The sequence below is a fragment of the Conger conger genome, chromosome 9, assembly GCF_963514075.1.
Source record: "Conger conger chromosome 9, fConCon1.1, whole genome shotgun sequence".
NCBI classification, from domain to species: domain Eukaryota; kingdom Metazoa; phylum Chordata; class Actinopteri; order Anguilliformes; family Congridae; genus Conger; species Conger conger.
Window position 1 is genome coordinate 15,357,144 of NC_083768.1, and position 24,058 is coordinate 15,381,201.

Consider the following 24,058-nt stretch of genomic DNA (forward strand, 5'->3'; position numbering starts at 1 on the left):
ATCACGGTCATTGAATATGCGCTTTCAACCACAATTTCAGACCCCATATACTGATGTCTTTCCCATTGTTCTAAATGCAGATGTCACTTTAATCACTGTTTCTATTGAAACACTAGCCAGTTGAACAGTCTATGTGAGCAAATGTATGCCCCAATAATTAACCCTCTTTCAAAGTCACTTTGATATTTTTCACTTGCCATCTTGATCCAAAATTAAACTGGGCCTGCTTAGCTTTAAAAAATATATATATATACATTCCACAGACCATGATAGGATGTTAATTGCACCATAGATCTTTGTCCACTTTTGTGGAAATGTGCCTTTTACAGTAAAAACATTTACAGAAAGCAAGCCACAAACACATTGTACATAACAAACACCCAGTACACAGACAACACAGCAGAGCTTCAGGTACATGCCCAGTACAGTGCCTTACAGTATCATGCAGTTCACCTGTACGGAAGCATTTGCATTCATTGCGTTTCTCCACGAATTCAGAGTTTCTTTAATTTGTCTGTTTATTGGTCATTTTGATGCTTGTCGTAATTGGATTTAGACACGCATGCACTGTATTGCATGTCTGGATGCAATTTACAAAAGCAAAAATGCACCAAGATGAATTTCAGTTTCATCACTTTATTGAGTTCATTTTATACCAACAAACACAGTCTCCCTCTCCCTCCCACCAACATCCACCCAGGGCAGGCTGTCAGAATAAGAACGCAAACAAATTAAAATCAACCCATAAAATAAAAGGTTAAGAAACATTTACAGTAATTTCTTCATTTGGGGCTGGCAGTACAACTGGGAACAAACACAAAAACGGGAACAACAATCGGGGAACATGTTCTCAATCCGTAGACACTGATGATACTCACGCTTACGCACACTCTTCTCTCGAGACACAAGCAGCAGGTCCAAGCTTTCACATACACTCACACATTTCACAACATATTTCACGCAGTCTTTCAAACAACACCGCTCATATGGAGAGGAAAGAAAAGAGCGTGAAACATTGTCTCCTGAATTCCATTCATCCATGTCCATATCTGAATACACAAATTCCCCACACTGTCCTTGAAGGCTCGGGCATATTCAGGAATGCACACCATGTACACCCACGCCACCACTGTAAGCCGTAAGTCACGTAGGTACACACTTTCACATTAAACTGGTTTGATATATTATGGCTCCAGAATCACTGTATAGTGGTTGACTGGATGTATTGATTGTTTCTCGAGAATATCTGAATATGTTGAACTTGACAGCGCTGCATGTCAAGTACTTTAACCAAAAAAAAAAAAAATCCCCAACATAAACAATAAATAAAAGCAACAGCAACAAAATTACATTTGAGGAGAGGTGGCAGAGACAGCCAGAGAGAAATGGTGGGAGAGAGATTAGAAACAAAAATAAAAAAGACCATTTTGATTTTCCTTTGACCCCAGGACTTAAAATAACTGTATTTACAGACTTGAGACTGAAGTGATTGAAGACTGGAAACACCCAAACAAGCCCTCCTACGCAAGAGAAAAAAACCCCAATATAATAACAATAACAAAAAAATAATAAAGGTAGTCAATATTTACAGATTAATCATAAGAGAGAAAGGTAAAGGGGAAGGAAGGGAAAGGCGGCTCCAAAAAGAGACAGGGAGAGATCTGTAAAGTTAAGAATCCAGCTAAGCTTTCCATCTCTGTAGTAGTGGGAGTGAGGGGCGAGTGGTAGTGAATATTAAGACTAATGTACCAACCGACCACCATTGAATTCCTACTGATGCGAACAGCAGTGATGACAGCACAATAATTCATGCAATCAAGATTTTTGGATAAACGAAACACGACAGCAGCTCAATATGCACTGCACATTGAGACTGTTGATACACACGCGTCACTGACAATTCAGTCATACTTTTTTCCCCCACTCAAGTTCATAAGACTCTCCCCCTCTCAATCACTCGCATACAGATACGCATGCACACAGACGCACACATACAGTCAAAGTGCATACCACGGCATGCAAGTGCAATCATCTGGTTGAAAGGGGTGGGGGGAAAAAAAGAAAAGAAAAACCTAAACTCTAACTGGATGAGACGGTGTGAGGTAGCGTGCGCACAACAGAGAACAGGCAGTTTGCACCTTGCCAAACCGAATGAATGCAGCCATTCTGGCGAGTCATCTACCCTAGCTTCAGTGCAACAGTGCTCAAGCACTTATCTTAACAGAGCCTGAATTTGACGCGATTAGTACTTGGCCCCAACACAAATTTGCACTTGCCAGCGCTCAGGCCCCCTTGCTCCCTTGATAAAACAGGTGTGATGCTAAGAACTCCTCTCCATTCAGTTTGATATCTGCTTTATTGACATTGATGCATTTATATACACATGGTGGGGGGGGGGGGTGTGCAGATTCCATTTTTAAAAGGTCCCTCCTGAAACAATTAACATTAAGACTTTCGCATCAACATTTTTCAATGTCAAAACAGTTCTATAAAACAGCCAGCAACAGCTCTACCCACTGTGGGACATTTGGATGTCGATACAGAACTCACAGCCCATCTCCACCCTAACTTAAATCTGACAAAACAAAATAAAAATCATAATCTTCCATGTCCATTCAAAAATAAAAATAAATACATTTACACGCAAGTGTTAAAAAAAAAGAAGAAAAAAAAAGAAGCAGTTTCCATTTTCTTTTTTTTAAATATAATTTAATAAAAAGTATAAAAACCCCAGCCTCTTTTCTCCATTTATAACCACAAGGAAATTACCCTGCTTTAGCTTGTAAACTGACCATTTAAGAACAGACAGAAGTATGGAGAATTAAAGAGGATGAATGCTTTTCCAACTAAACTTGAGGTGTGCCATCTGTGGACACTGGTCTAACAGCAGGGGATACCTTCTCCTGACGCAGCAGAGACCTCCCTGCCCGTTCTGAAACAGAGAGCCATCACAAACTGGCCTTAACTGGCAAGAAAGTAGCAGCTGAGATATTAATACAGTACGAATCCACACTACGGTTCTGTCTGTGCAAATGGACTCCCGAGACTGCGACTTGCGCTGGGATCCACCACTAGTCGTCAGTGTTGTTGGTCCTGAGCTACGGTGTCAACTGGCGAAGGTGAGAGAGCTGCAGGGGAGAGTAACCCTGACTGTGCAATGAGGCATCGACCCTGCGGTGCATACTGCCAGAACACTGATATCTTTTCATTGTCATCATCGTAAAAAAGTCTAAAGAGTCAAATAAATTAACATTTATTTAAAAAGAAATATAATTACTGAATAAAAATGAAAAAAAAAAAAAAAAAATGTGCTAACTGTACAGACCACCTGCCCCTTTCCCTTATTAAAACTCCTGTTAAAAAAATAAAGAAACAAAACAAAACCCCAATCTGGAATATTGCAGATAGTACTACCGGCAATAATGAGATTCAGAGGGACCCGGACGATGAGTCGCGGATCTGAACCGACTCTGTTCATCCGGGTACAGATACTGGGCCAAAGTGAGGTTTCCACTGACCAGGCAGTCTAAACTTGTGCATGAAAACTGGACTCACTGTCTATGGCAATGACACTCCCACTCTTGCTACCCTACTGCAGAACTACACATTTACACTAGAGCTGCTGTCAGGTAATGGGGTGGGCTAACGGGAACGTATCACTGCGTGTCTGTGTGTGCACGTGTGTCAAAGTGTGTCATCTGCTTACTACAGTTTGGAGCCGATAAGGAATAAAAAGAGGAATGAGAGGTGGCAGAGGGAGAGAAAAGGAAGTCTGGAGGTGGGGAGACAGACAAACAGAAGAGATTCAGGGAAATGGGGGGAGGGAGGGGGGGGGGGGGCACATATGGGTAAGTGTTCAGGTGCTGTTGCTAAGAGGTCCAGGTGCTGAGCTGGGCTGGGCTGGACTGTCGGACACACCGCCCTCTGCAGGAGGAGGAGAGAAACAGCATCACACACAGCTAATGATTTATACTGCCACTGTCCTTGAGCTCAGAGCTCATTTCCAGTCTTTCAAATTCGGTACGCAGGCACAAAATGTGAGCAGGGAACTGAATAATTTACAACTGAAATAACTCTGAATTTCAAAAGGACTTTGATTATGACAGAATTCAAATCATGCCAACAGAAGCATCTTTGCAGGTTCACTTGTATATTTTTGTACATGTCTATGACAAGACCTCGGCTGGCATCAAAGAAGTATGGGAAGTGTTAATCCTAACTGAAGATTTTACGTTGGTGCTCTGCAATTCATCCTATGCATACAAGAGGGTAAGGCCTGATTCATGCTTCATCTGCCAGCCTCCATATGGTGGTTCCGGAGATTCCGGTGTTGGCGGAGGGTCAGAACGGAGTAAAAAAAAAAAAAACATGAAAGAAAACTTGAATTATTTTAACTGTACGGCATGCTCCGTACTGATCCGAATTCTCAAACAAAGCTATTTTATAGTCTCGGTAGCACACGCTGTTGTCCAGAGTCTCCGGACAGTACGCTCCATACAGAGGCTGCCAGATAAAGCATCAATCAGGCTTGAGAGAGAGAGAGAGAGAGAGAGAGTTTCACACAAGAAAAACATTCATTATTACGGTCATTAAACGGCCGTGATACCGGCTTCAACAGGCGCACCGGGAGGACCCGAAAGGGCAGCGTACCGTGCGAGGAGGCGGTGGCCTGTGCGCGGACGTGGGGAGGAATGAGCGTGGGGTTCAGCTGCGGCTGAATGGACAGCTCTGCGGGAGGAGAGAGAGGTTAAACACGCTCGCATCGCTTCGCCCAGACTCGACTCAACGGTTGGGGGGGCGAATCGATAAAGCGCGGCCTTCCTCTGGGAAGAAAGGGGCCGGCGAGGCGGGCGGGCGACGGACTGACCCACGGGGCTGAAGTTGAAGAGCTGTGGCAGGTCCCGGCCGCTGGGCAGGCGCGCTCCGGGCTGGCGCAGCTCGTCGAAGAAGGCGTGGGCGCAGGCCTCCAGCGGGGACAGGCGGCGCACCGGCGTGTACTCCAGCAGCCGGGAGCACAGCACGATGGCCTCCGGAGGCGTCCGCGGCTTGAACACCTGAGGCAGGGGACGAGACGGAGGCTCGGTCACAGGCAGCCGTTTGACGCCGATACGGGACCCAAAAGGGCAGGGGAAAGAGAGCGCCTACCTTCGTCCAGGGGTGTGCTTTGATCTGTGGGAATTTGAACTCTGTGTAGTTGGGGTTCATCTCTCGGATCTGTTCCCTCGTCGGGGTCCCCAAGACCTGGGAGGGAATCGAAGCGAGAAGGAGGTTCAGACGCAAATAGAAACCTTAATTTTTGACAAGAATGAGTCAAAAATGAGTTCATGGCATAAATATGTTATTTATAGGGCAATTTGATAGGATTTTGATACCGTACCTTGATAGTATTTTTAGGGCTTCTGTCATTTTGATCGATAAAGAACTGCCCTGCCTTACAGTTTGCTGCATTACTATGTGAAAGCCTTGAAGTTTAATATCTCAAAACCTTATAATTCCAAGGTCATGATATATGATCCTTTAAGCACTATGACCGGTGACCACAAGTTCTACAGATCCCCCAACACTGAGCTCTGCATTGCGAACACTGAATGTTTGCTCAAAAACATCCCAAGTTGATGCACCCTACGAGCATTTATAACGGGATCAGGCCATTGATGGAAAACCCACTCTCGGCTACAACCGCCCATGTATAGGAATAAGGAGGATAAGGAGCTGACCATCTGGACAGTCCCTAGTAGGGCTGCCCAACCCCGCTCCTGAAAAACTACCGTCCTGTAAGGTTCAACTTCAACTCTAATTTGGCACACCTTATTCAAACAATTACCAGCTCAACAAGATCTCTAACTGTTAAATAAGGTGGACTTTGTTAGGGATAGAGTGGGAAAACGAATAGGATAGTAGATTTCCAGGAAAATGGTTTGGGCAGCGCTGGTCTAGATGACCTGTGGATGAATCTGGACACCATGGTGCAGCCCGATGCCTCACCTTGATGATCTCCACCAGCTGGTCCACCCCGCTGTCCCCGGGGAAGATGGGCTGTCCCAGCAGCAGTTCGGCCAGCACGCAGCCGGCCGACCAGATGTCGATGTTGGAGGTGTAGTCGGTGGCCCCGAAGATGAGCTCTGGGGCGCGATAGTACCGTGAGCAGATGTAGGACACGTTGGGCTCCCCACGCACCAGCTGCTTCGCACTACAGACAGGGGAGGTTAGCAACCAGCCTCAACACAGCTCCTTTTTTACATATTTCCCCCCCGCCCCCCCATTACTACAACATGGCTACAAGCTGGGTTATACTCTCCCATTCCTAGTCTCAATGGGCCTCATGCAAGAACCACTTGTACAAACAGATTTGTTCTTAAATTGCTTAAACCGAACTTCAAACATTCAACCTAGGCATTCAAATATGAATCCAGATTCAGCAACTGCATTGCTTATTTCTCACCTCAAATGTTTTCAGAAATGTATTTTATGGGACTGTTTAAAAGAAAAAGACAAAGTTTGGCAAAACGTAATAATATATGGTGGACTGTTGATAAACACTTTGCCAAAAGGAACCACAGTCTACCCAATCAGATATAAGTCGTGCCTTGTTCTCGTTAATCCCATTGGCCATCTATCCAATGGAACCCACCTACAGTACCGTGTAAACTGTATTATAATGGAAATCCAACGTGGCACACTCGTATGAGCCCTTAGTTAGAAAAAAACCAAGATAAATTTATAAGAATACAAAAATATGTTCTTGCATGAATCCCATTGTTCAGAGCTGTTCCCAGTGAATGATATGGAGATAAGTCACCAACAAGGAAAGATCTATGCTGGTAAGCTTGCATTAAAAACACATAAGGTATAAATCAAAACTAGCCGACAGCAATGGATTCTAGTGACATAAATATTTAAAGGTAAAATGGGTCATTTCCAACTTCTAACGGTCAAGAGAAGAATTGCAGCATCAAACACCCTCAAACCACAACACTGTTTATCCCCCTTCCCTCTCCCGCCCCACCCCATGCCATTGGCTATGGCAATTAGAACCAATTTTCAACCAATGAGCTTGGATTCTTGTACAGCTATACAATGTTTTGGTAGTGTCAAACATGCAAGCCTTTTTCAATGAAAGGAAGGTATTTACAATGGTCTTTGAACAATGTTTTAACACAAAAATACCTTACCGATTATGGTACCTTTAACATGCTTTGAAAGTGATTAGAAGCTGTTTCTTAAGCATAAGAAAATTAAAATCCTTGTGTATGGGCAAATATGAAGTATGTACAGCACCAGATTAATATAACAAAGCAAGTATCCTAATGGAGTGAGTCTCCCCCCTGCTCTAGTCCATCAGGAGAGAGCCAGAGGAGAGGGGCACAGCAGACCTACCTCCCGAAATCACACAGCTTCAGGATGGCCGTCTCTGGGTCCACCAGCAGGTTCTGGGGTTTGATGTCTCTGTGGCAGACGCCCTGGGAATGGATGTAGGCCAGGCTGCGGAACAGCTGGTACATGTACACCTGCCGGGGCGACAGAAGGGCGGTTACATAAAGCCACGTCACTGCAGCCGATGCAGCCCAGAGACGCGCTGAGTAATGACCAACAGGACACGCTTCATCTCCAACGGCCATGTTCCCATTCCTCTTCCCGCTCCAGCTCTCCTCTCAACTGGAGGGAAAGTTCAGGGAAAGTTCCAGAACTTTCTCCACTTTGAGCGATGGTGAGCGATGAGCCAGGAGCTATTTTAACACGGCGAATCGGCCCCGCGCGAACCGTTCCATCACTCTTACGCCCTCCGGTTCCACAGCTTTGCGGTCAGCACACACGGCGGAGGGGCCGGGGCGTTAACGAGACGAACGTTCGGCGTGATGAAACGCAGCAGGCCGAGGGAGAGGAGGGCTTTTTGGCGCTCAGACGGGCCGGGGAAGGGCGCCCCAGCGACCCCACTCGGTCGGTACACACAGGGGAGCAGGGCAGCACGCCGTGGAGAGCGGGGGGCGGGGTGGGGACGATGTGCCGGTGCGGGGAGGGAACTGCCCCCGTTTGCACTGCAACTCAAACTTCAAGGACTTCAAAACACCTGCTTGTGACAATGCGTATTTTTATGGCCACTTCAGGTGCACGCTGGCTGGCTCGCCCAATGCCAGCAGCAGCCTGTGTCCTGTCACACCGGGGGGGACTGTATTCACCAAACAGCAGTCAATTTGCAAAGCCTGGCCTTCATGTATACCCTTCAAATATTTTTATTCAACAAATTTTAATGTTTCTTAAAACACTGTCTTGCCATTCAAATTTTAATACACCTGACCAGACAAATTGGCCAATAAGCAGCTACAGATGAAGGCTGCCAGTATAAATATTATAGTTTTTCAGTATTTAAAAGTAAACATAATGGGTGAGATTTGAAAAGAGATTAAGTTGCTGGGGAACAAGGGATGGAGGGAGGGAGGAAAGTGAGAGAGAGACAGAGAGCAAGAAAGTGGCAGACAGCAAGAAAGTGGCAGACAGTGGTGTATATAAAGAGCAACATGAGAGGAAATTGTATCATAGAAGGAAACAACTGGTTTCCTGAAAATATGGAGAGTTGACTATATACACACACACACAGAGGGAGGGACAGACAGACAGACGGTCTTGTCTGAGGATGGTTAAGCAGTATTACCTTCACGTAGATTACAGGGATGGTAGTCTTGGCCTTGTTGAAGTGCCGGGCCACCCTGTACACCGTCTCTGGGACAAAGTCCAACACCAGGTTCAGGTACACCTCGTCTTTCTGGAGAAAGAAATATCACCAACATGGCTATATAAAGCTCTCGTTTATAACGCCAATCCCTCACTCTGAAACATGCCATCGCTGACAATGACTTAGTAATGTGAAGAGAAAGGGACCATAGTTGCTCTTCCCCATTGTGTTCACAGTGGTTTTAGCTACCTTTATCATTTAGCAGCTATAGATTTCATAAAACGATTCGCACACAGAAATGCACCGTGTAATATATTCTATTCTTATTTACTAGCAGTTAGTGAAAGCAACAACAGTTTTGTTCCCCCTGCTGCTTCCAAAATAAGATTTCGCAAAGTGCATTTGTGTGAGAACCAGAAGTATATTTGAGTTGTTGGTATTACACCCAAATCCACTCTTATGAAGTGGTTGAGCGCGATTGTATCAGTTTTTGCACCTATATATTTAGCATCTGTTTGAAATGAATGAGGTTGAGAGGGGTAAGATAACAGATCAGAGTAATACAAACACCGTGCCTCAATGTAATCACACTGGTCCACCCACAAGATGGTAAGATTTTGGGCACTGTACATGCTCCACAGAAACCATGCATTCGAGGTGCCACTGAGAGTCATGTTTGAACCTAATCATAATCATCTGCTCTTCTTTTGTTTTCACTTTATTGTCATTTGTACCAGCGAAACCCACAAGCAAAGCTATGTGGTAGATTCTACCTAGTGCCATGCAAAATTACCATACGAAACCAAAGGGGACTGGAGTAAACACTGTGAGCCAGCCCTGTTGAATATAAACCTCACTCATATTGAACCTTGGAAACCTCTGGGACTCCACTGAACCACGATGAGCCATTATCTCGAAATGTAGGCAAACACTTGGTAAAACTTAGCAGGACTGAAAGCTTCTCCAAGGGCGCAGCTACAGAAAGCCACAAAAGATCCCAGAAGACTACCTGAAGGCCTCCTTAGCCTCAGCTAAGGTCAGTGTTCATGACTCTACCATGAATCCCATTTTTACCCGGTCTCTTTCTTATGGTAAAGTAGTAAGGCGGAAAACTAATGCTAACCAAGAGAAACATCAATGCTCATAACACATTTGCAAAAAAAAACACCTGGGTGATCCCCAAGCATTTTGGGATGATGTTCTACGGTGCTGTGGAACTTTTTGAACAACATGAGTCCAATTATGTCTGGCATGCAGCAAATCCAGCATACCAAATCAAACATTGTGGTGGTAGTGTGCTTGCCATTACTGAAGGAACCATACATTCTGCTCAGTACCAGAGGTTTCTTAAGCAGAATGTCTGGCTGTCAGTCCATAAAATGAATTAAGCTGAAACTTAATTGGATCATGCAGCAAGACAATAATGCAAAAAAGCAAGTCCACATCTCAATGGCTGAAAATAAACAAAATAAAAAGTTTTTGAGTGGTCTAGTCAAATTCCTGACCTGAACTCAATAGAAATGCTGTGACAGGAGCTGAAATAACTTGCAATTTATCAGATTTAAAGCAGTTCTGCGAAGAAAAGTAACTGAAATTCCTCCAGTGATGCAGAAGACTATATTCAAATTATAGGAAGCGTTTGGTTGCAGATATTGCTGCTAAAGGTGGTGCAACCAGCTAAGTTTAAGGGGGCAATTATTTTTTCACATGGCATATCAGTGTTTGATGATATCTTCTTTCATTGATCTCTGTGTTTAACCAGATTGCATATATTACATTTTGTCTTAAGATCTGAAATCATTTAGTGTGCCAAATATGCAATAAAGGAAATCCTTTCCCATGGCACTGTAGCTCTCGACACATACGCTTTAACAAAAACAAAGTAAGTCAAAATATTTATATCTAAATAAAGTTGTTCCTTGCAACTGTGCTAATCTAAGTCTACTTCTCCTATGAGTGTGTAAACCTGATTAAAGTTTATTTGTGCAACAGGTATCAACATCAGCTAAAACGGCAGCTAAACATTGATTGATGTCGGCCCCAGAATTCCTATTCTGTGCATCCCTACCAAAAAGATCACCATTCGCATATCACCAAAACGGCGCAGGGCAGTGACAAATAAATATATTCCAAGTAAAGAATAAAATAAAGGTTTCCATGGAATTAAAGCTATCAGAAGCTTCTAGCCACTCTCATCACTGTATAAAAGGAGGTTATGCACTGGATCAGCAAATCCATTAGTAGCGTGCACTGTTACGCTTTAAGTCAAGACAGGGATCCAGATATTTCAAGAAAAATGGTAATTAATCTCCATTATTTGATGACCGCCTGAAAAAAACAATAATAATAAAAAGGTAAAACGAAATGCGTTTCCACTGTAGCATGAAGTTCAAGGCTCCTGGGACTGTGACACCTTGGCTAGGAGGAGGAAGATATTTTCACCACCGGAAGCGATGAGCAGCTCAGGCTGCGACTGCACAGGGCAGATAGCGGAGCTGAGCGAGAGTGAAACCTCGTCTGAGAAACCGCGACTTCACGCTGCTCGATACGCGCGTCAGGGTCAGACGGAACCAGCGGTATGAACAGCCAGTATTTCACACAGTTATCCACAGCGATTTGAATTGTGCGGGCAGGAGTCCATTTTGCTTTGGGGAGGACTTCTGGCTTATCCCCGTGTCTCGGATAGATCTGAGGGGGGGAACGCAGGCCAGATGCGTAACGTACCGCGAAATCGAGCCCTAGAATGCAGCTTCCACAGCTCAGAGGCTAAGGCTGGTCTAGAAATTGACACCCGCACATGACGATAATCCAGACTGCCTATCCGTGTCAGCAAAGAAACGGTGACGTGAACGCAAGTTTACCTGGCCATTACAATAGCCTAGGCTTCCAACTGACCGGGTTCAAATTGAAGTCAGCGGCTCAGCAGGCAAAATCCAAGAAAAATGAAAGACCTGGAAAAAAATCTATCAAAAAGCTATCCCTGAAAGAGCCGGATCCTTGTGAGGGCCCTTCATCTTTCATCATAAGGGCATGGACAAAAGACTGATAATTCAGTAATAAGCATTTTATTTTCTTCCAACAAACAGGTCCTGTACTATTCCGGTCATATTAAACTTGACCTACTTTTACTTAGTACTTTTAACTTTTGCACACTTGCATTTCTTCCATTAAACCCTAATTTTTCTGTGGTTTAATGGATTGAGGCAGACTGAGTTTATGGCAACCTTCCCACAGGCTGGGATTTCCAGTTAAAACATTACAAATGCACAGTTCATTGTCACTTAAAGCTAACTGAGCATGATGAAATGCATTTTTTAACAGCGAATCGAGTAGCTACAATACACCAGGGCATTAAACTAAATCGAGCAATCATTCAGAGCATAGCAATTCATATGATCCGAGTTGCTCTACAGGCTTATAGTTCATAAAGACTTAGTGCGCACAACAGCGTGCAGGCAAGATTTACTTGACACTGAACGTCATTTCACTGGTGAAAAGCTGAACACTAAAAAAAATTGTTGAGACAAAAGCGTAAAGAGTTTTAGCTTTAAAATGAACTGCTGCGTAAAAGGCAGAAGCAGAGAGAGCCTGTTTGCCGGGCGGATGTGTTTGGCAGGGACAGCTCTACTGTTCGGAGCACAACACAGAGACAGATGGAAGATCACATTAATCTGGGGGGAATCTGCACCACTTTCTCCTGACAGCTTCTGTCCTGCTGGGTAGCAACAACAATTCAACAACTGCTCGCTGGCGTTTAACCACAACTTGTTTCCAGAATGTTCCAAAATGAGCCACGGCTGCTTTAAAACTAGCCCTGGCTACACTGTGCAGAGGCACGATCACATTCGGGGCCACGAGGCACACAAGGGCCTAAACCCTATACCCAGCAACATGCTCCCTGAGGGTCATTAGTACGACAAGCAACACTTTCAACTTGCCATAATCGTCATCACTTTCCCACATCTAACCGCTCACGGGTCTGGTTTCCCAGACGTGGATTAAGCCTAGCCCTAGACTAAAATAAAACTCGATGAAGATCTCCATTGAGAAATATGTAGGACTAAGGTTAATCCATGCCTGAGGAATCTTAAGCAGGAGGGAGAACGTGTTGCAGTGAGACACAGTGACAGTGGGCCCCACTGGAGCGTTTTTGGCGGGGGACGGTACCTTCTCTCCGCTGGAGTAGAAGAAGTAGCGCAGCCGGACGATGTTACAGTGGTCCAGCTTCCTCATGATCTGCAGCTCACGGTTCTGCAGGAGGGGCGAGGAGCACAGTGACAGCACGACAGGTGACGTTACTGCAGCACGCACAGCTGGCTTTCTACACGTCGCACGAGGATACAGAAAGCTTAGTCGCGTTACACCCACGGGTGACGACTGACTGCTTATAGAGCCAGTTCGTGGGCCGCATTCCAGTCCTTACGGATTACCGCATTCTTTTACACATACTCAGAATGTGCATACAGGAACAAAAAGCAAGCATTTTATTAGCAATTGTGAGTGCTGGCTTTCATTTCTTGTGGTGTTAGTCATCCTTTTGATTCAACAGCAAAAACAGTATCTGAATGTATTCCATTACAACCATAAACGTGGGCATAAGAGGTGTATACCCTGTAATATTGAATGTGGCTTCATCACCAGTATGTCCGCAGCATCGAGTACCTTGAATCTCTTGTCCTGCAGGACCTTCTTGATGGCCACCATCTCCTGGCTGTCGATGAGGCGCGCCTGGTACACCACGCCGAAGGACCCGTTGCCGATGACCTTGATGTCGGTGTAGGACACCTCCTGCGGGCGGTCGGGCCCCTGACCCGGCGTGGCCACAACCGTGGTCACCTTACCACTGTCTCCTGGGAAACACAACGAAAGTGACTATCCAACACCAGAGCACGAGACCCACTGTCCCACAACGGCTGTCTCCAGTCTCCAAAACAACAGCTGGCCCTGGAAGTATCCACAGGGAGGGGGGGGGGGGGGGGGGGACAAGCCACAATCAGCCCTCCACTTCAGAGGAAGTCACATGGGAGGTGCTGTCCTCCAACGCTGCTCCAGAGGGAGCGGCTCCCACTCTTAAAGCCGTTTCAGACCAGACTGTCCCCCGAGGTAGGTGACAAACAGCGCATTTCCTTGGTGTGGCTTTCTGCTTGCAGCGGGCGGGCGGACGCCATTCATAGGGGCTCACCCACCAGTGCGCAACGGGCCTCCTTCACGCCGAATGTTTAGCCAACATCTGTGTACTACCAATTAGCACTGCTGAAAACTCCTCAAGGAAAACATCACGGCATAACAGATACCCGATCTGAACGGGACGCATCGATTAGTGGACTCAAATTCTCAGCTGGCATTTTCCCCTCCAGATTTGAACACCCCTGATTTTAACAGGATCAATCTCTCTTAAAAACCCAACTGATCAAATAAAAATCTGACACGGCATTCTCTTACCTCCCTCTGAACCCTCTTGTTTTTTTTGCATTGAAGCATTGGCCATATAAAATACAATTTAATGCAACCCAGCCTCAGTTAAAATCTCTAAATCACAAAGTCCCCAAACACAATACTGCATAAAAACAAGCCAAACCTGACCCAGGGTCAGATCTGGGGGACAGGCTCAACCTACGGAATTATACTAATTGTAAACATCAAAATCAGACCGATAAATGCATGCATTCAATGATGGGGAAAAAAGAATTTTAACACTCCAGAAAACTAATAATGTCTATGGTTTTAACCACTGAGTGCTGCTGGGGGCTCATCCCACTTGGGCCTGGACAGGCTCCAGGGACCGTTCCAGCGTCCTGCAGGCCCACAGCACCCCCATCACTGGCAGCGGAGTACCAGAGGGCGGTCTGAAAAGAAGAGTCATCGCATGCTCCCGGGGAAAGTGCATGCTGTGGCCCCTGGTCATGCGTTGCACTGCGAGCATGACCACGCATACCAAATTGTGGAGAAAAAGCATTCGATAACCACATTCTTCGCTAATTTTACTGGACAAGTTGGGCCGGGCCAGTTTTGTGACTTGGTGCGGGAGGTTCCCTCTTCAGTGTAACCATTATGGTTTCGGCGAAGGCACCGGTCATGCTGAGCAACAATGTGCAAGAGAGTTCCCTGTAAAGCATGCGTGTTGAGGCATGGTCGGATGCCACACCCATTCTCACTATACCTCACTATGCATGCAATGCACCGCCTAACATAAATCAACTATGCGACTGAAACAGCTCCAGCATCAAAAATGACAGGTTTTGATGATGCCAAGTCGGTTAAAAATGACCGGCTGCAATACAACTTCCAAGAAAAAGGTTTAAAAGGTTTTGTTAAACTAGGTTTCGAAAGGACACTAAAGGGAATTACTCTGAATTGACCCAAGTATCCTGAAAAAAACGCAAAATACAGAAAGGCCAAAAAAAACATAATGGTCGTGAAAAAAGAATAAAGCCTCTTTTGTCAGATTAAATCACATTATTTTGTGAAGAAAGGCAGGAAGGAACAGTGTGAACAATCATTTGCTGTGTTCAGGGTATGTTTTATAAAGCGTGCACTCACTATAAGCCTTTTCTAAATTAACACATTCATTTCATGCTCAGGGCTCCTTCGTGCTTACAATGCTCCTGTATGTTGAGCTTTAGGAGTGGACAGATACTGAGGTGATGTAACAGTGTGGAGAATGACCCGATACCAAGTAATGGTGCTTCAAGGGCTTACTGGCTTGGTTTTTCATCTTAATGTGGTTTTTGTTTTTTAACATCTTGTGTGTGATTATGAAGTCACCTCTGCCTCTCTCCCCCACAGTTGTGCGTCTCAGAAAATGGCATAATGAGGTTAGGTGCATGGTTCCTTTCCATTTCCTAGTGCAACAGAAGTAGCCAGTCTGCCACGCTGATACTACCTACCATTCACACCAGAAATGCACAAATGGAGCTGCTGTACTTTTATTCATAATACACATACACTTTCAGCTAAATTGGTGTCTGCAAAATACTGCAAGTGCATGTGTGTTAAGTCTTATAACAGCACACATGCACATATTTTCATACAATGTATACATTATCACCTGATTGCCAATGTATACAGTGATTTGTTCAATCCTCCATTTTCCATACAAGTACCCCATCAAGTATTACTGATTAGAGTACAAACAAAGCACTGCCATTCTTTCTTCCCCCACAGGGAGCATTTAAATGAATCAACACTGCACTGATTTTAAGTTCAAACCTTCACAAATACTCTCTGGGAGACACATGGAGTGGGGAGTAAAAACATGGAAGGCTCATTGTTTGAGTCCTGGAGCACTTGTTATTACTGCAGGATATTAATTATGTCATGCAACAGCAATCGATAACTGAAAACAGCATTAAGACTGGACCCTAGATCGACACAGAATTTGTATATTTTATACTTTAATCTAGAACTTTTTAATTTGTATGCGTCTCTGTACTGTAGTTCCTGAAGTTGTAGTTGTCTTGGTATGGTAGTCTACCTTGTCGACTGGACATATGTTCATGGCCTTACAACCAATCATATATGAATTGTACCTTATCTGACGTGTTTGTTGTATGACCTTGATATGCACTGTTTTATACATCACTATGGATAAAACTGTCTGCTAAATAAAATGTAATGTAATAATGTATACAGTCCTGAACGTTTGAATCTCCCATTGCGGCAGTATCCTTTGAACATTGTTGAGAGTATTTGCAATTACATATACATTAGGCCCACAAATTATATAGCTTTCACATTTATATTCCAGTTAAAGGATAAAAACTTGGGATGCTGTCTTACACCAATGGATTTCCACAGTGATATTCACAACGGCAGGATGGACATCACACATGATCAGATGGTGAAGCCCCAGCCTGGAAATCCAAATGATTTTAATTTTCACCACATTCCCACCAAAATATCTAAATATTATACTGTACACTAGCACTGCCAATCACTGTGCACTGGGATTGCATGGATGCAATTCAGACTTCATGTTTCAGTGGAGGCAAATTCCAGAACATATAGATTAGAAGAATACTCGCATAAAAAAATCATAATTTATTTGTGGCTCTAAACACCCCAGCACATTTTCTTTCCTCTTTCTTAATTATGCTGAAAGAGCACATATTGGACACAGAAGGACCGGCGGCAGTTGGTTCATGACTGGTAACCCAACAGACTTCAACTAAATAGGAAACATGAAGTAACATCGAACATATTAAGGCCTGAAGGGCGATATATTCTTAAACTACCCACATTACAGTATAATTACTGAGGCTACAGACTTTTAGCTAGTATGTGCCAATGCATGCCCGGAAAGCGTTCACTGAGCAGTTGTGCAAATCCTAATTTCTCGACATGAGATTTTTACGTTGTTTGTGAAAAATGAAAATAATAAAGCATTGGGTGGAATATGTTCCTTTTGTCCGGAGAATGAGCGTTCGGATCAATGATAATTCAAGCGAGGCTGACGTTGCAACGAGATGGTATCCATGCGTTTCCCAGTCCTCTGTTGGAATTCAGACTTGGCCTTCCGACTGATCAAATATGTTAGTCAGTTCAATTCTGACTTCTATTCACCAAACTTAACTGTTACTTAGCTACTGTCCAGTGAACTAGATCACAGTTGTAATCACAAACGAAATTTAGCTAACGTCAGTTCACCCAACTTTCTTAGAGACCGTTTTAGTAGCCAATTGAGTGTTGCATGTTCGAATGTCTCAACTCCACCTTCAAACAATCTTTCGACAGCACAGCTAGGTATACCACAAACTTACGGTTATCTGCCATTTCAGTGGCCTTTCGATGAGCTAGCCTCAACACTGTACGTTAGCTAACCAACTTGCTAGGCTGCCTAGCTAATCAACCGTGGTTAGCTACCTAACGAAGGAAAGCTATACAGGTAAAAAAAATCAGTTAGCTGAACTCTAGCTAGCCAGCGAACGTTGTTTAACGATTTACATGAAGGTCAATTACATAGAATACATTTTTATAAATACGTTGATGGCTAGCTAGCTAGCTAGCTAACTGGGGGCATACACGTAAGAAGGCTTGATAGCGAGCTATGTGACATAAACTAAATGCAATTACATACAGCTAACGTTAGCTGGCTACAGACTTCGCAAGGAAACGGAGTCGTAAATGGCTAACAAGCGAAGACATGCAATCGGACGAGAGGGTCTTCAGTAGTCAAACGTTACCCAAGAACCTTTAACAAGATAAAGCCGATGGCCTCGTGTATGGACACCGACCAAAAGTGGAGCTACACTAGCTAACGTAGGTCGAAAACTAACTTAGCCAGCGAACCACAAAGATCTGGTATCGCTAGCTACGTGGAAGCAGACACTGCTTGCTTGTATTCAGTCACCGTATTTTTCTTTTAACCAGAACTCCTGCCTTTTACCTTCAACACGAAACACGCCTAGATGTACATTTAATGCAATACGACCAGTTACCCAAATTCTACCCAATGCATGAAAGAAAGCTCGCCCAAAACAGCTGTTCACCATCAACCAAAGCCCTATTTTAATCCTAGCTAGCTAACGTTAGCTAACATTTGCCTAACTAGTTCCCCAGACGACTCTCTTCACATATAATTAGCAGACCTAGCTACTGGATAACTCCACAAGTTGCTCATGTCGTCGTCCGTTTTAATTATGGGCAGTTCAAATATAATAAATACTCACTGCTTAGTTTCAAGTTTCCGAACCCAGACGAACTGCCCCCTGAGGCCTGTGCAGCACCGGACTTCCCTGCAGTGCTCCCCCCCGCAGTGGCCGATCCGGCAGCGGCTGCAGCAGCTCCGGGAGCACCCGGTGGCTCGGCAAAGGAGCTGGCCCTGGGCCGCCCGCTGCCACTCATGACTGTGCGCGAGGGTGTCGGGGCGGGGGGGATGGGGTTCGCTAAATTGGGCCAGGTGAGCGACGGCTGGGTCTCCGTTGACTTAGCTAAATAATCGTTAAAATAGAGACCGCATTAAAAGCATATCGCTGAGTGCCCCTCTCCGTTTGTCTGGACAGCTACACCTGACGCATTGACTGTTTGCATTGCCTCCTGGGAAACGAAGTTCGAAGTAGCAGTTCTCTGAAATGACTCCAGTATCTCTGAAAAACCAAAACAACTACAAGGACCGCAATGACATTTGTAAATTGAACGAGAGATGGCGCTCCGTCTTAGATTTCCACACAAAAGAAGCCAGAACACGTAATAAAACTACAATTCCCACAATCCTCCACAAACGCGCGTGCGCGCACCCACGTACTATATATAGCACTTTATTAGGAATTACTTATTCATGCAATTATCTAACCAGCCAATCGTATGGCAGCAGTGCAATCCATAAGATCATGTAGATACGGTTCAGGAGCTTCAGTTTCAGCTTCAAAAAACAGCCCGTGAGCAGTACTACGGACGGAAACGCCTTGTTGTTGAGGAGAATGGCCAGACTGGTTCAACAAGTGTGTGTGTGTGTATATATATATATATATATATATATGTATGTGTATGTATGTGTATATATATATATATATATATATATATATATATATATATATATATATACACACACACACACAACACATCATACAACACATCATAACTAAGTGGATAGGCTGCAGCAGTAGAAGTAAAAAAAAAAAAAAGGTAATAAATACCTAATAAAGTGCACTTTATTAGGTATTTATTACTTTTTTTATATAGTTCTACTGCTGTAGCCTATCCACTTAGAGTTATGATGTGTTGTATGCTCAGAGATGCTCTTCTGCATACCACTGTTGTAATGTGTGATTATTTGTGATACTGTGACCTTTCTGTCAGCTTTGACCAGTCTGGCCATTCTCCTCTGGTGTCTTCAGAACTGCTGCTCACTGGATTTGTTTTTTGTTTTTGTTTTTTTTCACCATTCTTTGCAAACTCTTGTGTGTGTGAAAATCTCAGGAGCAGTTTCGAGGATACTCAAACCACCCTGTCTGCCACCAACAATCATTCCACAGTCAAAGTCACTCAGATCACACTTTCCCCCATTCTGATGTTTGATGTGAACATTAACTGCAGCTCCTAACCTGTATCTACAAGATTGCATTGCACTGCTGCCACACAATTGGCTGATTAGATAATCACATGAATAAGTAGGTGTACAATGTAGGAGGAAATGCCTCCACTTCAGTTATTGGTGTATACACACCATCTGACATATAGGGCCCAATTATTCATAGTCTGCAGTGTATGGAGATACAGGCAAGCACTTTGTGTTTGAGCTGTATAAATGAAATAATCTATGTGGGCATTTTATGATGCAAGTTTGAACCCACTTGCTTACAAAACCATAATCATCTAGTGCAGAGGTCACCAACCCTGGTCCTGGAGAGCTACTGGGTCTGCTGGTTTTCGCTGTTACTCTGCACTTAATTGATCAATTAGAGCAGATGATTACACAGCTAACTCACCTCACCTGGTTACCTGGTACTCAGAAGGGTGCTGATTTTAAGGTGAAAACAAAAACCAGCAGACCCAGTAGCTCTCCAGGACTAGGGTTGGTGACCTCTGATCTAGTGTAGTGAGAGTATTTCTGTAAGCGCAGTAGTTCATGTATCTGTGCAAGATTAAATAAAACCTTGGGCCTAGGCTATTCAACACTGATATGAAGAGTAGTGAATAATTACTACACATACATATAAAATACACTGTATATTAATAGCTTTTTTAAAAAACCCACAGCGTCTATCTTCAGACAGCTGCTCGTTCCTAACTACTCTACCGTTGCTTAGGACCACCGCGAGTGCCGTTCTACAAATTGCTGGAAACAGGTGAAGAGACTGTGCAGTTAAGGTCCTCTGAAGGATAATAATATACAAGCACCAGAGCTTGCTGTTCCCATCATGAATGGCACTTGAGGTGAACAAAATAACAGTTCATGCAAGTCCATTCTGTGAAGATATCAGGAGACCTTAAGCAGACTCATTTAAATGCATACAGTACATTGCCTCGGTAAATACTTTTATGATATTTTATCATTTAGATGTGAACAATTTGTCTGCTCAGACCCTAAACCTGATAAGTTGTTTTTGCACATGCTCTACAATCTACATTCCCAATGACCACAGGGTTTTTTCCTTTTTGTTTGTTTTGTAGCCGTTTTCATCTTCGGGGTAAAGTACATCTTAAAATGAAACAAAGCACTCTACTACCCTGTATCCTCCCAGGGTATCAACTGAAGGAGCATAAATAGAATAGCTGGTGATAGTTGTGACGTTACAGTTAAGTATGGAGCAGGAAACCGGTTAAAGCTAGAACACTGTGTTCTCTGAAATAGTGGATAGCCTGGAACAGCATAATGTTCAAGGCAATTAAAGACAGTCATATAGCCATATTCTAGCTTTGTCTTCTTGTTCTAGCTTTAAAAAAAAAAATATATATATATATATATATATATATATATATATATATATATATATATATATTTATTTTAAAGAAGAACCCCCCCCCCCCCCCCCATGCAGTTTTGTATCTTCTTGGACACCCTTCAAAGAAGAAAATCTCAAAAGAACCACTAGTATACACACAATCCCTCCCCAAACTTTTCCAAAGCCATCTCATGATTAGTTGGTCCATCATAGCCCAGGCTGCCTCCGCACTTAAAACTGAGCTTCTCAACCCATGGATCCGCAACCCCTTTCTTCATCTTCAACATGGCCCATCAGTCAGTAATATCTCCTTCTCTGGAAAGATCCATCCACAAATGATTCCTCCTTACCACAAAACTAATTAAAGCAACACACTCCGGCCTGGTCCAGTGAGTTTCTACCTACTTCCCTTAAAAACAGGAATGGCAGATGGAAGAAATCACAAATATGAAGAATTAATGTGGTATGCTACAGAAACTGGTTATTTTAAATCAAGAGTAACTGTAGTACTACTAATACTAGCTGCATTGTATAAGTAACAGCCAAACCACTGTCTGCGTCTCAGTAACAGCTTGTAGCAGCTTGTGGGCATTTTTCTCTGGAGAACTGTTGATACTTGCTTCAACAGCACTCTCCTTTCCCCTTATCTTTCATGTAAAAATGACATGTAGACAGTATACTGTGTTAAGTCTTTAATATTATTTTTTAAGTAAGAAATATTGCACATGGTCAACATGCCCTGTTTAGGAACTATCACTCACCATCAGTCTCATTGTAAAATTCCTTCTCAAAATAAGAACAATTTATTTCACACACATACATACAAAGTACACACATACAGGTGCTGTATGATTGAAACTGCAAATTTGATTTTTTTAGTTAAAAATCGGTCAAAGTTTCAATTAATACAATAAAACAAAACAGCACACCATCCGACTTCATCTCAATTCTCTCATCCTTCAAAACCCTGTATTCATTGCTCTCCCTATAGCAGTGCGTCTGGTGAACAGAAAGATTTGACAACTTCCGATTGGACAGTCTTTTAGTACAAGAAACATACACTCACTCATACATATTTGAACATTATTTGTATACTGAAAGGTACAGATACACTCAGAATAATTCATATATATTTATATATAATATATCTTTTTTTTTTTTTACTTTATCAGCAAAACAAGTAGTTACATAAAAATTATTTTTATTTTACAATTGTATTTTTCTTTGATGTCTGTAACACTCAATTATGAATCTTATTAATATCATTTATATTATTCTGATGAGTCGTCTGACTCTACAGTAAATATCTATGGGTCAGACCAGTCTTGCACAATGAAGACTTTGCTACTGTAACACCCAAACCTAATTTCCTCTTATTGCTCCCTGTAAGGAGAACAGAAGAGAAGAAAGTGACGATCAGTTGGGGAGAGAGGGAATGATATGGGGTGGGAATCTGAAGCTTAAAGCTTAGAAGAGGACAGAGGAAAGGGGAGTATTAATACATCTATAAAAATACTTTTTTTCATTAAAACTTTAAAATGTTCTATTCCAGCCCCGTCCCCCCAATAAAATGAAAGCTAAAATAAGAAAGGGGGGTGGAGGGGGGCAAAGGTCAGAAGGAAGACCCAGGGAGTTTTTGGGGGGTTGAAAGAGGTGGGGGGAGGGGGGGTGACTGTTACAGATCCCCTCATTTTCTGGTGAAAAGATAAGAGGTGGAGGCTGCTAATCTACCCAAAACGAGACCCGCAAAATCAACACTGAGAGGATCAGCAATAACAATCATAATATCGTCACAAGGGTGAGTTAACTTTTTTTTTTTAACGATTAAAATTAAAACTCACCGCTTGTCTTGAGAGGAAAGCGTTACCGTTCTCTTCCTCCACTTATTTTGTTTTGACAATTTTCCAAGAGGTCACTGCAGTTTGTTTTGAGTCTAAACTCAGGCTCTCGTTACAATTTGACCCGTTACAACCCTCAGACTGCCTTCCCCTCACTGCCCTCCATCCTGGCTAGTAATTCAGAGCTGACCGCTTGCCAGCTACAGCCAATCACAGGAGAGCAGTTGAATACATCGGAAGCAACGTTAAACTGAAACTAACACTTGTCAGCAACTCGAGTTTTCAAACCGATGGAGCCAACAAGAGGTGGCGCAAGATCACACCTCTCTTCAGAAGCGAATAAAAGCCCTTCTCCGCTCGGTCAAGTCCAGTGACAAAAGTAGCTCTGCGACTGGAGTCCCTGTGAATGTACGACTGCAACGTTGTGCCAAGGGTACACAAAACAGCAGAAAGCCTGACGGTTACAATAGTGATGATAATGGTGCACCAATTTAAGTGGCGTGTAGAGTGGTCAGTCTTCCGTGGGTCGCTCATTGGCTAAGTTTCAGTGTCGGTGGGGAGGGTGGGTACGTTTGTAAGGACATCCCATTCCTTTGAGTCCTTGCACAGCCTTTCCGAATCTCCCCATGTATACCAGGCGTATGGAGACTGCTAGCTAGGGAGACACAAGGGAGGACTTCTTCTGGTGCTCATCTGCTGGACTCCTGTGACTCGCCGGTGTTCTTTTGCCCCTTGGGGCTGCCCTCTCTCACTGGCTCCGCCTCCCTCTCAGCCAGCTCCGCCCCTCCAGGTTCTCCCTGCGGGGGATTGGAGGGTCCCGGGGAGGAGGCGGCGCTGTCCGGACCCCCCGCCTCCGAGGGCGCGTTGGTCTGCATGATCTTCTGACGCACCTCCCGAATCTTCAGCTGCAGACACACCTTGTTGGGGAAGATGTCGGCGTAGCGCGCCTGGAAGGCGGCAGTGGCCTGGGCTGGGAAGGGGAGAAGGCGGGAGAGCAGCGTTAGCGCCGGAGCGAGGCCGGGAAAGGGCCAGGAAAGGGCATGCAGCTCTCAGACCTCGGCTGAATTCAGTCCCTAAATCATCTGTTTAAGTGGATGGGTTCATGCCTAGTAAAAATGTAGCTAACTATGGCACAGCGAAACCGATGTCATGTACCAGTACGAATT

General features: G+C 43.9%; 2 protein-coding genes across 4 annotated transcripts in view; both read right to left on the reverse strand.

Annotated features, from left to right (window-relative positions):
• Positions 1-620: 620 nt before the first annotated feature.
• On the reverse strand, positions 621-18,711 carry LOC133137166 (glycogen synthase kinase-3 beta-like). Of its 2 annotated transcripts, none has more exons than XM_061255249.1 (10): positions 18,340-18,711; positions 13,334-13,518; positions 12,839-12,922; positions 8,651-8,761; positions 7,378-7,508; positions 5,986-6,190; positions 5,146-5,241; positions 4,868-5,054; positions 4,651-4,728; positions 621-3,924 (listed from the first exon to the last, which is right to left on the reverse strand). In XM_061255249.1, exons 1-10 carry the CDS (start codon positions 18,512-18,514, stop codon positions 3,857-3,859), a joined length of 1,320 nt encoding a protein of 439 aa, XP_061111233.1. In that variant the 5' UTR covers positions 18,515-18,711; the 3' UTR covers positions 621-3,856. The 2 variants fall into 2 exon arrangements, with proteins under 2 accessions (XP_061111233.1, XP_061111232.1); XM_061255248.1 differs by having other exon boundaries at positions 13,334-13,521; positions 18,340-18,709.
• Positions 18,712-21,731: 3,020 nt separating this feature from the next.
• LOC133136492 (protein capicua homolog) overlaps positions 21,732-24,058 on the reverse strand; it is a 56,937-nt gene continuing 54,610 nt past the window's right edge. For both annotated transcript variants that reach the window (XM_061254031.1, XM_061254030.1), the window contains exon 21: positions 21,732-23,862. In XM_061254031.1, coding sequence (XP_061110015.1) covers positions 23,582-23,862 — 281 coding nt within the window. In that variant the 3' untranslated portion in view covers positions 21,732-23,581. The remainder of the gene's footprint in view (positions 23,863-24,058) is intronic.

Coding starts and splice junctions, on each gene's coding strand:
- LOC133137166 (XM_061255248.1), bottom strand. CDS start 18,514: ATGAGTGGCAGCGGGCGGCCCAGGGCCAGCTCCTTTGCCGAGCCACCG. Junction 7,509..8,650: donor TCCCTGTAATCTACGTGAAG/GTAATACTGCTT, acceptor TCGCCCCGGCAG/GTGTACATGTACCAGCTGTT. Junction 6,191..7,377: donor AAGCTGTGTGATTTCGGGAG/GTAGGTCTGCTG, acceptor CCCTGTCTGTAG/TGCGAAGCAGCTGGTGCGTG.